At 42.6% G+C, this 14,607-nt stretch overlaps 1 protein-coding gene across 1 annotated transcript in view; it reads left to right on the top strand.

Moving 5' to 3' along the window:
* Sptlc2 (serine palmitoyltransferase, long chain base subunit 2) overlaps nt 1-14,359 on the top strand; it is an 82,848-nt gene extending 68,489 nt beyond the window's left edge. The window contains 3 exon segments of the mRNA NM_001037097.2: nt 5,121-5,256; nt 6,289-6,418; nt 9,514-14,359. Coding sequence (NP_001032174.1) covers nt 5,121-5,256; nt 6,289-6,418; nt 9,514-9,633 — 386 coding nt within the window. The 3' untranslated portion in view covers nt 9,634-14,359.
* The last annotated feature ends 248 nt before the right edge of the window (nt 14,360-14,607 follow it).

Genomic DNA, 14,607 nt, shown 5'->3' with positions numbered 1-14,607 from the left:
CCTGTCTTAAATAATTTGCTCAAACTTCAGGGAGGAAACTCTTGAGAACTAAGCTAACAGATTGGATGGAATGGCCTTAAATTCTTGCAATAGCTGGTGTCTTATGCTTGTTAGAATTCAGTGCATTGAACCGGTAATGTGATGGCAGCTTAATGACTTCCTTTGATAAATCTTTTCATTTTTGTTTTTAAGGATAAAATCAGACTATTTCAGGGTGGGTGCAGTGTACGTTTCTGTAATCCTATTACTGAGGAGGCAGAAGCAGAAGATTTCAAGTTTACGGCCAGTCTGAGGATGGTGGCAAGTTCCAGACCAGTCTGGCTGAATGTAATAAGGTGTGGCTCACAGCCCACAATCCTCCAGCCTGGAACTCCAGAGTTCTGGGATTACAGGTGTATGCTACTATACCTGATTTTTAAAGAATTGGGGATTGAACCCATGTTCTCAGTGTATGCTTGGAAAGTGCTCTACCACTGAACTATATCCCCAGCCAGATAATTCTCTTTATATAAAAAAGAACCTTTTGGCTACCATAATGAAAAATATACTCTCAACTCCTTGCTTATACCAACACACAAAATTTTGGTATAACCTCACTGTGGAATACTGTTCAACAACAATAAAACTACTGATAGTTCTTTATTTTCTTAGAATGACCACACAACAAAAGAATTTATTGGCAGACGTATATTGGTTATCTTTTTTGAGGCTGTGACCAAAATACCTGATATAAACAATTGAAGAGAGAAAGAATTCTCAAGTGGATAGTAAAGGGGGGGTCAGGCATCCAGTATAAGGCATGCCCTATGACTTAGTTTCTCCAACTAGGTCTCACCTCCTCTAAAATTTCCATCATCTCTTAAAATAGCACCATCAGCTGGGGGCCAGCATACAAAGCCATGATTGTGGGGACATTTCATATTCAAACCTTAATAAAGGGCTGATTGATTGGTGATAGGGCTACTAGGTCTGTGTTACATAATTTTAAAAAAAAAGATTTGTCTATATATATAGACAAATATGTCAACTCAATTTTAAGCTAGTTATAATGAAGTATCATTTACACACAATAATAAAATTCACCAACTTTAAGTATTTATTTCTTTTTTTTTTTTTTTTCCGAGCTGGGGACCGAACCCAGGGCTTTGCGCTTCCTAGGTAAGCGCTCCACCACTGAGCTAAATCCCCAGCCCCTTAAGTACTTATTTCTACAAATTTGTATAAACACAGAAGTCTTACAATCAGAATACTGAATATTTTCATCATCTTCCAAAACTCTCCCATGACCCCTGGCTGACCAAGCCAGCCCAGTCAACAGGGTCTGAAGGGAAGGAGTGAGGATTAAAAAGAAAATGACAATTAGACAACACTCTTAACACCCAGTTCTGAAGCTGAAGCAGGTTTTTTTCCCCAGTCTGCTTTTATATCATTCTAGGTACAGAGAATATGGTCAGTCCTAAGGCATAAACAGAGTAGTCAAGGAACAAACAAAGGTCCCATGATTACTGTACTGAGTCTGAACAAAGCCCATCAAGATACAGAGAACACATTCCTCAGCTGTATTCATGTTGGGCCTGCTTTCTTGTCCTAGTCCAATGTCGAATTCCTGCCAAATTCCTAGAAGGCTGCCCCAAAAGCTCTCCACGGGCTGTCTGTCCATCCCCACTTGTCCTTTATACAGCATGCAGTCTGATTTCTGTCTTCATCTAGCATACTTCGCAGATCAAGATTGTGGTAGATTTTGTTTGTTCCTTTTAAAAAATATTTTCTATTCTTACTATAGTTTTGGGGTTGTTTGGTTGGTTGGTTGTTTTTGCCTTTGTTTTCTCTTTGAGCAAGGGTTTCACTGTGGGGCCCACACTGGTCTAGACATTGCCATCCCCTGGTCTTAGTGTCAGGCATCACTACCATTTTGGACCTACACATTATAACTTTAATAGCATCTTAGCATCTTTGTTTGCTAATACTCTTGTCACTTTTGGTCTGTTTTTGTTTTCTGACTTCCCCCTTAGTCATACGGGCATATTATCTAGCCTGTCTGTTGCCCTGCGGTTTTCTTGGTTGAGGTAATCTTTACCAATTGGGTATTCTATTTGTTGTATTCCCTTCAGTATCACTGAAACTTGCTCTGAGAATCAAGTCCTTTTGAGACTTGCTTTTGAGGTTTGTTAAAGTATATCAAGACTTAATTTTTTGTTTTTGGTTTTTCAAGACAGCGTTTCTCTGTATAATGGTTCTGTCTTGGAACTTGCTCTGTAGTTGAGGCTGGAGCTGGCCTCTTTCAGAGATCTCTGCTCGCCTCAGCCTCCAGAGTGCTAGGATTAAAGGGATAAGCCACCATACCAAGCTCATTAATTTAGTTCTACTAAAGTGACATTCTTCTGTAGGCTATTGTGTGCATTGTACCGTCTTTCCATTTTGGTGGGTGAGTAACTAACTTATTGTGAGCTCTCTTCAAGTGCCAGGAGTTGTTAGGGCTACTGCCTTCTGGGGGAATTTCCCAGTCCTTGGTAGTTTCATCTCATGCATGTGCAGTTCTGGTGTTGCCAAAGCTCACTTCCCTCCCCTTCTACCTACTGTCCAGCAAAGTCCTACTCAGTGTGACCTCTCCAATTCTGATTTCAACTGACAAGATTAGGTCCACCTTCTCTGTGTAGCAGCCTGGAACTTGCCTCTAAGTATTACCTGAAGGTTCACTCTGCTCCCATCTCTGAAGCAGCATTTTTCAACTCTTCTTGTTGCCCTGTGTCTGACAGCCATTGTGTTTTGTCCAGCTTTCTATCAAAGGAAGATAAATCTTGTCCCAGTGTTAAGGCAAGGGTGGAAGTAGAAGTCACCTCTAAAAGTGAAGGAAGGATGTAGTTCATTTGGTTAAATGCTTGCCCTATTTGATGCCTAGCACGTCATTAGACCTGGCATGGTGGCACACATGTAAACTCAGAGGCGGAATGGGGAAGATCAGAAATTTGAGGTCATTTTTATGATACTTGGAATATATGTATAATGAATGTATGTATATTGAATGAGAATGGCCCCAAAAGGCTCATATATTTGCATGCCTAGTGTCCCGTTTGATGACTGAGAAAGATTTGGTGTGACCTTGAGGAAGTGTGTCTCTGGGGCTGGGCTTCAAGGCTTCAAAAAGCCCAAGACGTTAAAGCTCTCCGCTATTGTTCCAACAGCATACCTGCCTCTCCATGATCCCTGCCATGATGAGAAAGGGCTAGAGCTCTACAAGTGTAAGCAAGCCCCGGCGAAATGCTTTCTTTTTAGCTAAGCCTTTAATCCCAGCACTCAGAAGGCAGAGGCAGGCAGATCTCATGAGTTTGAGGCTAGCCTGGTCTATAGAGCGAGTTCCTGGATGGCCAGGAATACGCAGAAATATCATCTTTTTTTTTTTTTTTTTTTTTTTTTGTTCTTTTTTTCGGAGCTGGGGACCGAACCCAGGGCCTTGTGCTTCCTAGGCAAGCGCTCTACCACTGAGCTAAATCCCCAACCAGAAATATCATCTTAATCCCCCACCCCACATGCAAAAATAAAGAGTTGCCTTACTCAGGGTGCAGACTCATGACAACAGTAAAAACCGAACTAAAGCATGAAATCATGCCTCAAAATTTTTTTCAGCCAATCAGTAAAGTTTTTAAAAGGTAGAACAAGCATCTTATTCATATTGCAAGAAATTAGGAGAACCCAGTTCCTGGAATGCTTATAACACACCTATTATTATATACTCTTGTTCTTTGTAAGGTACATGTGTAACTTAACTAGTGTTCCTTAGTGTTTAGGGTGATTAGTTCAATCCAAAGTTCAGTGTTTTTCTCTGATCAACTTGAAATTATTATATATAAAGGATATTCATTTGGGGCAATGTATGTCCAGCTTATCTAGTGTAGTTTTCCACGAGTGGTAGATATGTCGGTGTTTTAACTCTAAGGACATTGAGTTACCTGTGCATCTTATTGGTTGATAAACTGTATCATCCTTGAATTCTAACATGAAAAAATTACTCCAGCCTTCTCTTACTTATCAATATTTTTGACTGTGAAGAACAACATTTTCTTAGTATTCTGCAAGTTAATCTTTCAAAACTATTGTCTTGTTTGGCCATTTGATTATAATGTAATGTCAGCACCTCACCAATTATTTATTCAATTAGAAATTAGAAGCCATATTTTAATCCCACTAGAGGTAGAGGTCAGCGGATCTCTTGAGTTTGAGGACATTCAGAGCTACATAGCAAAACCAAAACCAACCAACTAAAACAAAACAAACGTGTTTTAGAGAGTAGCTAGATGGGTTTTGTACTAGATAGGCTCTTGCTATCTGGTAAAGGTTTTAAGGAGATAGCAATACAAAGTGACTCAAAATTTGAGGTCTGACTAGCAATGTCAGTGTTCAGATTTGTGAAAGCATTTGCACCATGGCTGCCTGAAATGATGCTGATGTTGGGAGGCCCAGATTCTATTTTTGGCAGTGCCTCTTCATACTTGGTGGCAGTTAGCGAGCTACCGCCTCTCTGAGTGTCTCCTAATGTGTAGAATGGTGTGATATGTGTCCTGCATTGAGGGTGTGTACAATGAGGCGCTGTGACTGAGAGAGATGCTAGAATGGCACCTAAAGGTAGTTTGTTTCTGTAGTGCCTATGTTAGGCAAGTTCTCTACCGCTGAGCCACATTTTCAGCCCGTGGCCATTAAACTTTATTTTGTAAATTACTATAAAATTTGCTGTCAGGTCGGGGCTGTGGCAGATTTAGTGGTATAGTGCTTGCTTAGCATGCATGAGATCCTAGGTTTGATTCCTCAGTACCAAAACAAAATGCATTCTGTTATCAGCAGCTCAAGTGATGACAAGCCACAGGATGCAGAGGAAGCACATTTCTGCTTATATTCCATACAGGTTGGTGTGCAGACTGCTTTGGAAGAAAGGAGTATGGCAGCACATGCCTGTGATCCCAGCACTTAGGAAACTGAGGCAAGAATTCCAAGAGTTCAAGGACATCCTGGACTATACAGTAAAAGTTACCTGAAAACAAGAATAACAGACCTAATGAGATAAGAAGAAGGCAGGGAAAATAGTTTTTTTTTCTTCTATTCCTTAATATTATTTTGGCCTTTTCTAGGCAAAGAATGTATCCAGCAGTTGGCTGAGAACACCAGGTATTTCAGGAGACGCCTGAAGGAAATGGGTTTCATCATCTATGGCAATGAAGACTCCCCGGTGGTGCCTTTGATGCTCTACATGCCGGCCAAAATTGGGTACATTGTGTAGAAGGTCATAAACCAGTCTGTGGTTAGACAGGATATATTGGGGCTGGAGTGGGGGAAAAGTTGACATTCCTATGTTGCTACGTGGACAGGATTTTTTTTTTTTTTTTCTGTCCCTTGCAAGCCTTTTTGAAAGAAAATGTTACTATGTAGCCCTGGCTGGCCAGGAACTCACTCTATTGAGCTTTGCCTCCCAAGTGCTGAGATTAAAGGTGCTACTCCCATACCTGCCATGGACAGGGTCTGTTTTATTCCCACACTGTGAGCAAATTAAAGGAGGAGTAAAAATGAGCCAAGTAGCCAACAAGAAGATAAAACAGCATAATTTGGTAAATAAAACTAAACCAAGTTAGAATTCATTATTTAATCAAGAGTCAGCTGTAGAATAAGGCCACAAGGCAGCTGTAATGAAGTTGTTGTATAACAGTTGTGGGGTTTGGGTAACTATTGACCTGCAGAGCCTCAGTTTTAGTTTTGTTTTTTAAATTCCTAGTCTAGAGAGTCAATTCCTGTCAGCAGCCAGCCAGCCTAGTGGGAGCAGAGAGATGTCCCTGTTACCCAGGTCCTCTGTCCTCACAGCCTCCAGCCTTACTAAACAGAGGGCCAAGGTTATAACACAGATTTCTCTTGAAATCTTAACCACCATTACATTTCAGGAACAGGCCGTCACCTAAAGCAAGGTTTACCAGAATGGGTCCCTGCCACTTACATTCTTCCACCTTTGTGAAGGAAAGACCAACAGAACTGGATAAACAGAATGTTTAGAACACCAGTTTTAAGTGTTTAAGTGTCGTCAAATATCCAGGCCAGCAAGACCTGGTAATGGCTGCTATTTCTTTTCTGTGGTTGTTGTTTGGTTTTTGTTTTTATTTTTTAAGACAAGATTTCTCTGTCTTGCCCTGTCTGCCCTAGAACTAACTCTGTAGATCAGGCTAGCCCAGAACAAGTGCTGGGATTAAAGGGCTGCGGCACCGTACCCAGCTGCCAACAATCATTGGTTTCGTTTCCTGTTTTCTCTTTTAGCGCCTTTGGGAGAGAGATGCTGAAGCGGAACATTGGTGTAGTTGTGGTGGGATTTCCTGCTACCCCAATCATTGAGTCCAGAGCCAGATTTTGCCTGTCAGCGGCTCATACCAAAGAAATACTTGACACGGTAAGTACCTTTGATTGATACTAAAAGAGACTGAGTAACAGACGGTTTAGTCACCTAATATTGAGCACCTAGAACCTGGCTGCTGAGACAGTGACTGGCAGTGCTCTTGAAAATGGTTTCTGGGGCTGGGGATTTAGCTCAGTGGTAGAGCGCTTACCTAGGAAGCGCAAGGCCCTGGGTTTGGTCCCCAGCTCCAAAAAAAAGAACCAAAAAAAGAAAATGGTCGTTTCTGGGCTGGAGAAATGGCTCAACGGTCAAGAGCACTGACTGCTTCTCTAAAGGTCCTGAGTTCAATTCCCAGCAACCACATGGTGGCTCATAATCAACTGCAGTGGGATCCCATGCCCTCTTCTGGTGTGTCTGAAGACAGCTACAGTGTACTCGTAGCAAAAAAGAATAAATTTAAGGAAGGGAGGGAGGGAGGGAGGGAGGGAGAGTATGAGAGAGAGTGAATGAATGGCATTTCCAAGCAATTGCAGAATCTTCGAAATCATCCACCAAACCCAGTTCCAAGTTTTGGAGAACTGTCCAGCTTCCTCTGTGTTGTTTGGTGTAGGGTTTCAGTAGGTAGTCAGTCAAGATTGCCACAGAATTCACTATGTACCCACACTAGAGATCCTCCTGCCTCAGCCTACTGGTATGAGCGTCCTCACGTAGATCAGCCTCCATCTGCACTGTTGTCTCTTTCCTGATGGAATCTAAAGCCACAGGTCTCTTTTCAGGTGTTTGTAATCTATGCTTTCTCCTTTGATGGAGTTTGAAATCTCACTATTACATTTTTAATGTAATATATATAAGCCTTTCCTCCATGTGTGGCTGCTGCACATTGGTCCCAGCTGGGTGCACAAAGGACCCTTGCTGGGTGTCCCCTTGACACTCCCCCCCCATACACTCTCTCTCTCTCTCTCTCTCTCTCTCTCTCTCTCTCTCTCTCTCACACACACACAGAGAGAGAGAGAGAGAGAGAGAGAGAGAGAGAGAGAGAGAGAGAGAGAGAGAAAGTCCCTTAAATAATGGTTTCATTGTGAGTTGGTTTGAGGGGAGTTGATACTATGCTTTTTTGTTTTTCTTTGTTGGATACAGGCTGGTCTGCAATTCACAGAGACCTGCCTGTCTCTGCCTCCCAACACTGAGATTACAGACATGTGTCGTGATGTCTGCTAAGATATGCTAATCTTTTTTTTTTTTCCCCGGAGCTGAGGACCGAACCCAGGGCCTTGCGCTTGATAGGCAAGTGCTCTACCACTGAGCTAAATCCCCAACCCCAAGATATGCTAATCTTAAAGAGTTCTGTAAATGTTTATTTTTAAAAGTACTAAAACAATTTCATTGACATCGTTATTTCTTTTAAGTTTAAGACAGTGTCTCCCTATGTAGTTCTGGCTGTCCTTGGATTTTTTTATGTAAACCAAGCTGGTCTTGAACTCACAGAGATCATCTGCCTCTGTCTCCAGAATGCTGGGACTAAAGGAGTATGATACCATGCCCAGCGAACATTTTCTGTTTCTTAACGGCTAAAGACCTTTCTTCCCTGCAGCTACAAAATGAAACTTCTCTCATTAAAAATATATTCCTGACCAGAACATAATAATGTGTGCCTTATTCCAATTTTTAGGAGATTGAGCCAGGAGGATTGCAATTTGAAACCTGCCTGGGATAAGTAACAAAAACTTTCTCCAAAACAGTGAGGGAAAAGATTTTTTTTAAATTAGAACACTTCCTAGTGATTGACCTTCATCCTTTAAGTGACCAGTACGATACTTCAGTGTTGAAGCTGCAGGTGTTGTGTGTGAGCTGCTCTTCCTTCTCACATTCTGACATTACCTAGTTGGTTCAGTTTATTGAACCCATTTTTTCCTCTAGTTGGAGTATGGTTTTAGATAGTAAAAGCTTGTATACTGATTTATTTATATTTTCTTGAGATTATAATTACATCATTTTCCCTTCCCTTTTCTCCTTCCATCCCCTCCCCTGCTCTTGTTCAAATTCATGTTTTCTCTCTCTCTCTTTCTCTTTTTAAGTTGGAGTGTGTGTGTGTGTGTGTGTGTATGTGTGTGTGTGTGTGTGTGTGTCCGTCCATAAATAAAACATAGAATCAACACTTAAAATACAGAGTCAATATAGCTCTTCTGAAAAAGGGAAGGACAAGGGCATCAGCTTAGGGAGGGCAGCTGTCCAAGAGAATTCCCTTACTCAGCCTCGTAATGTTTTTTCTTAAGAATGCATCTTATCCTTAGAATACATTTGTACAGAATGCACACAGTACACAAAAAGATTGTTACCAAATAAATGGTTTTGGCAAAGCTGTCAGGTAAAATATCCAGATTCCAGCAGTAACCAAATGAAAAGGGAGTTTCAGGCCAGGCGTGGTGGTGCAGACCTTAGTCCAACACATGGGAGGCTATGCAGAGGGATCACAGGTTCAGGGGTACTGTGAGTGTGCGTAGGGCCCCACTGTAATCTCAACATCGGAACTCAGGTAGGTAATGAATAAGTTTAACCATGGAAGCATTGACCTTTATGCTGATAAACAGTTCTAAAATACACATTTTCTTTTACAATGTCTTTGTATACTTTTTATTTGTTGTGTGTTTGAGAGTGGGTTTGAACACTCCATGACTCAGATATATAGGTCAAAGGGAAAGTTGGAGGAGTTAATTTTTTACTATGTGGGTCCCAGGGATTAATCTGAGGTTGTGAGACTGTCAAGGTGCCTTTACTTTCTGAGCCAATCACACGGACCCAGGGTGTGTGTTCTAGCTATAATCCCAACAGGAGGCCTGCTCCCTTTCCTGCACATTACACTTAGAAGAACTGTAGCCTTTGTAGTACCTACTTGGATACTCACAGTCCATTTTGATCACTGGGCCTGAGCTCTTGTTCAGATGCTGTTCCTGCCACAGCTGTGTGCAGTCCTGAGTATTTGGATGCAGTGTGTCCCGCCAAGATACTCTTGCCACTGGGGTTTCTGCTCAGGAGGGCCGTGGGTGCACTTGCTCCCTGCTGGACCCACCGACTTCTCTCTTGTGTCCGTCAGGCTTTGAAGGAGATAGATGAAGTTGGGGATCTGCTGACTTCTCTCTTGTGTCCTTCAGGCTTTGAAGGAGATAGATGAAGTTGGGGATCTGCTGCAACTGAAGTACTCCCGCCACCGGCCGCTGCCTCTGCTGGACAGGCCCTTTGACGAGACTACCTATGAGGAGACAGAAGACTGAGCCTTTCTGGTGCTCCCTAGAGGGGGATGCTTCCTCCCAGGACAGTGTGTGGCCTTTCTGAGCCAATCCCAGGAGCCACACTTCAGTGACCACTTCATGTGAAAGACATTTCCCAAGTTACTGAAGATGGCCACCTCCACTCCAAATGGCATTTTGTAAATAGTAAAAAAACAAACTGCTTCACATTCTTCCTTTGTTTGCTAAGTCTCACACACATACACACACACATATATATATGATTACTTTGTCCATTAAAAATGTTTTATTTTATAACTATTCTACTTGTGAAATCACGCTGACCCTTGCCTGTGGCTTCTGGAACAGGCATTCCCCACTGCAGTCACCTCATAGGCTTGGATGCATCAAGACCTACTTCAGGCCCTGGCTCTCCAGCCTTGAGACTCACTGGCCCTCTCCCTAGGGAGCAAGTGCCTTCTGCTGACTTCCCGCCCGGGTCTCAGAGGTTGTCCCCCTTGTAATCCCTTTTTAACCAGTCGAGTTAACCAACCAAAGCATTCTGTCTTTAGTCTTAAGGTAAACGTAACCAAGACCCAATGGCTTATGTGACTCCTCCTGGCCAAGGACTTCCTAAAACTGGTCTCTTTTTGTTGTTGTTCTGTTCATCAAATAATTTATTCACTATCAGATCTTTCTTCATATGATCTCTGAAGATGTATCTCATGATTTAGTTCTCCCTGAGATCTAACCCTAATGCTTCCCACCTCCAAAGTTACAACCCCCTCTGGCTCATTCAGGGTCCAGATTAAGATTTGACCAGTAAAGGCAAGTGTTGGTCAGTCCTTTGCTCATGTCCCACTTCACCATTAGTGGGGTAAGCTTTCTGTGTCACTGACCCACTTGAACAATGCTCTTCCAAAGGCCAGCTCTTCTACTCCTCCTATGCTAACAAGAATTTACCCAGCATCTGGGCTGGCTTCTCTTGTGCTTCCATTGTATTTCCCCCCTTTGAGGAATTCGTCAAATACCTCTTTCTTAGACTGGAATAGCCTGTTTTCCTGTCTCCACTGGGTGAGGGGCTTCATCCAGAGCTTTGTGCTGCTTGACCAAAGAACACATCCGAGGAGCACCGTTTTGAAGTTAATTTTTTTTCTTTTGACCAAAGCATAATTGAAGAGAACTTTTGACTTTATTGTACTGAAGATGAATTTGTCTTTTAGTACTGATCAAGTGTTATAAGGAAGGATTGAGAACAGAATGAGGAAAAACTGTTTAGAAGTCATTTTGTATGTCATTCTTTAAAGTTATTATTATTACTGATAAAGATGCTCAAACCAAGTTCTTCTGGGGACCGTCAGCTGCAGGTACATGGAAGAGAAGCAGTATCATTTGTGAAGCTGTTTTCATGCCTTGGATCTTTGGCCCTCTTGGCATCTGTGAGCTTTCAGCCCTTGAGATATTGTAAGGTTGTATGTGGAGGTTTTAAAGAATAGACATGGGTGAACAGGCTGGGTGTGGTAACCTTTGCCTTTAATCCCAGATCTCAGAAGGCAGAGGCAAGCTAATCTCCTGCCGGTTTGAGGTCAGCCTGGTATACATAGAGTTCCGGGATAGCCTGGGTTGCATAGTGAAACCTGGAGAGAGAGAGAGAGAGAGAGAGAGAGAGAGAGAGAGAGAGAGAGAGAGAGAGAGAGAGAGAGAGAGAGAGAGAGAGAACACACACCATAGAAAGAAGCAAGAACTTCATGTATAAAAAGATTCCATAACTAAATCCTATAAAGCTCAAACACCTTCCTCCCTTCCCCTGTAGAAGCCCACGGGAATACCAAGTATTTTGCACAGCACTATTTGATAGTGCAGCATAGGGCTTGCAAAAGTAACAAACCTTAAGCAATGAACATGCCCACTAGCCTCTGAGCTTACATGAAATCACTTCAAATTAAAATGCTACTCCAGGCATTTAAATATTTCTGTATGTATCTTGGTTGGTGCAAAGTTTATTTCGGGCTAAATGTAATTAAGTTAAAGTTTTTTATTGTTATTGTTTGTTTGGATGTTTTGTTGTGTCTTTGTTTTGAGGAGACAAAGCCCCTGTGATCTGCCCATGATCTCTATTTTCTAGAGGTCAGAATGGCTTACACACTTTATATGTGGCTGGTTATTTGTAAATCTGTAATAGACATCTCCGGCCCAGTCATGTCATGGGTGATTATCCAGACTTCTGGGGAGACAGAGTGTATACTGGTCTGACGTTTGAGAGTGGGGAGATGTCTGGGCCTGAGACAGATTCAGGCAATCACAGGTCAGTCATCATCACCAGAGCCGACCGTACTGTGCCTCATGCCTTTCATTTATCATTGCCCTCACACGTCTCGTGTTTATAAGACCCATTTCACAGCGCCCATCAGGAACCAGAAGGTAATCAGAATCATGCAGAAGATTTGGTAGGCAAAATATATAAAATAGAGGTAAATAAATTTTAAATTTTTTTGGGAAAAACAGTAGCCAGCCCTCTTCGACCTTTCATTCACTGTCTTCAACTCTTCTGACCCAGGCAGGCTTTCAAAATGAGCTTCCTTGTGGCCTCACTTCTGGCCTACACCCTCTCATAGGCTGAAGGGTAGAGCATCCTCAGAGATCTGCCTCTGGTCCCTTACTCCTCATTCTGTATCTTGTTGGTGGTTGGGAGTCCCCCTCCAGAGAAGACTGACAAGTGCTGGTGCAGCATCTGGGGAGCTGTCGGGCAGAGAGCCTGCTCTTTGCTTGTACAACCCTGCACCTCAGCGTTTCTTCCCTTATTCATTAAGGGCATCCATATCTGAGTCTCTGTTGACTGGCAGGGTATGGCCACATCACCTGGTGTGTAATGTAGCTGGCAAAAATCAGGATAAACCTCTGCTTAGATGTCTTGACCCGTTGGACAAAGAGGGGAATGAAACCTGCTACCACCTGCTTTCAGAATTGATGAATCTACCTAATTGCAGTATTTTGACAAAACCCATAGGAATATAAATAAATTGTTGCTAGGGGTCAGATATGGTACACACCTGTAATCCCAATACTCAGACCACAGAAGCAAAAGGATCTTCTAGAATTCTAGATTATCCTGTGCTACCAAGTGAGACTCCAGAAAGAACAAAAAAGGTGGATTGCTATGACTTAATGCCCAAGCACTGCTCTCCCAGGGTTCTAGCTAAGACACAGATGGGTGTTCCTGTCTCTTTGCTTCCAGTATGAGGTTAGTTAGGAAAAGAAGAGCAGTGTCTTTCCTCTCCGCCTGTGCTGTGCTGATCAGGAGCTGTTGAGTATTTCTCACAGGTAAAATCACCTTAGCCAGGACCCATGAAGAGAGGGTTTATGAAAGTCAAGATTCTGCTTGGCAGTTTGTCAAAGAATCTATAGACCCCCACCTCTTCCCTCAGTTCAAGAACCTATGGATTAGCTATTACCTGCTTAACAATAAACTCAGTGCCCAGCATGCGTCCTAATCCACTAAGCCAGTCAATCAAAATACCTTCCATGTGGTGAAAAGCATGTCCTCCCTCCCCTCAGCCTTATCCACATGAGATGTGCACTCTGGCTTCCAGCCAGCTCAGAGGGTAGAGAGAAATGCCAGGGCTCTGTGATCCCCTATCTTGTCTACAAAAAACTATTTCTGTTCTAGTTTCCCGTGACTTGTTTTCCAAGATGCCTTTTGCCATAGATTGAAAGGTTTCTAGGAAGGAAACAAGCACGGCAACCCGCATAAGCCCTAAGGATGAGCACTTTCACCTCTGCAGAGGCTGAAGATTCACATCCACAGTTCACCTTAGGAGCAGCTTCATCGGGGGCGCTTCGAGCAAGGTTTTGTTTACTATGGTATGGCCTTAAACTGTTAGCGTTTTCTAGTGTGATGAATTATAATAAGCTGACCCTGAAGAATGCTGTGCCTCTTGCCTCGTGTCACAGTTTTTAAAGAAGCAATGCCTAAGGCTTTGTTCTTTGGGAGCAGTTGTTGGAGACGGAATGAAAGGTGCTTACAAGAACAGCACCCTGATGTGCTCAGAGTCTGTTCCTTGTGCCCTCTGCACTCTTTCTATGGGCAAGGAACCCCAGCTAACTCAAAGGCCAGCACAAAGACCAGGTCATTCCTGATTGATCAGCATAGGCCTTCCAACTGAGTAGAGGATGCACCACCAAGTGTGGTGGAGTTACCTTCCCCATGACATTGTACGTCAGGATTAGTTGGCCAGTAAACTAAGGAATTGAAAGCTTCCTTACTGGTTCATTCTTCACAGGACATGGAGACCTCCTGTTAGTTTGGCCTGCATGCCCACAGTCTTGATGATGCTTCTCTGTAGGCAGCTAACAATAAGGGATGGGGGAAAGAGAAGAGATCAGGTGTCCATGGGAGAGTTGAATTAGGGTGGTCTTGGTGATCCATGTTTACTGAAGGCTGGAGTCTGCAAGGTGTACTATGACACTAACCCTTTTCCTTGTTGTAATGTTATTATCATCTGGGAATGTGAGATTTTTAATTTTAGTAATGTCTTACAAATAATCACTCTTCTGTAGCCTCCTACCTTCTTGCCAGATGTCTTTTTTATCATCATCATCATTATTATTATTATTAGTATTATTATTTCACTTTATATTGGATGACTGTGAAGCTATACATAGTAGGTTGTGGAGGATATCAATTTTCAGAGTGCATGTTAAGAATTAAAGAAGACCTACTTGAGATGAATCATCCCATATTGTTTTGCCCTAATAAAATATTCAGAAATATAGACACCCGCCTTTATTCATTCAACCAATAAATATCAGGCATTAACCTTGATGCCAGCAAGTGCTTTGGGTCAGCAGTGACGAAAGGACGGATGTGGCTCCTACTCTGGTGAACAAGTGCGTGAACATATTTCAGACTGCTAAGGGCTTGAGCAGAAAACCCAAAAGTGATGACGGAACGTGTAACAGACAGTAAAAGGCCTCAATTGGGAAGTAGAGGTGGAAGGATCATTCCAAGTTTGGGGCTAG

This window comes from Rattus norvegicus, chromosome 6 (assembly GCF_036323735.1).
Source record: "Rattus norvegicus strain BN/NHsdMcwi chromosome 6, GRCr8, whole genome shotgun sequence".
NCBI classification, from domain to species: Eukaryota; Metazoa; Chordata; class Mammalia; order Rodentia; family Muridae; genus Rattus; species Rattus norvegicus.
This window is presented reverse-complemented; position numbering and strand designations above follow the sequence as displayed.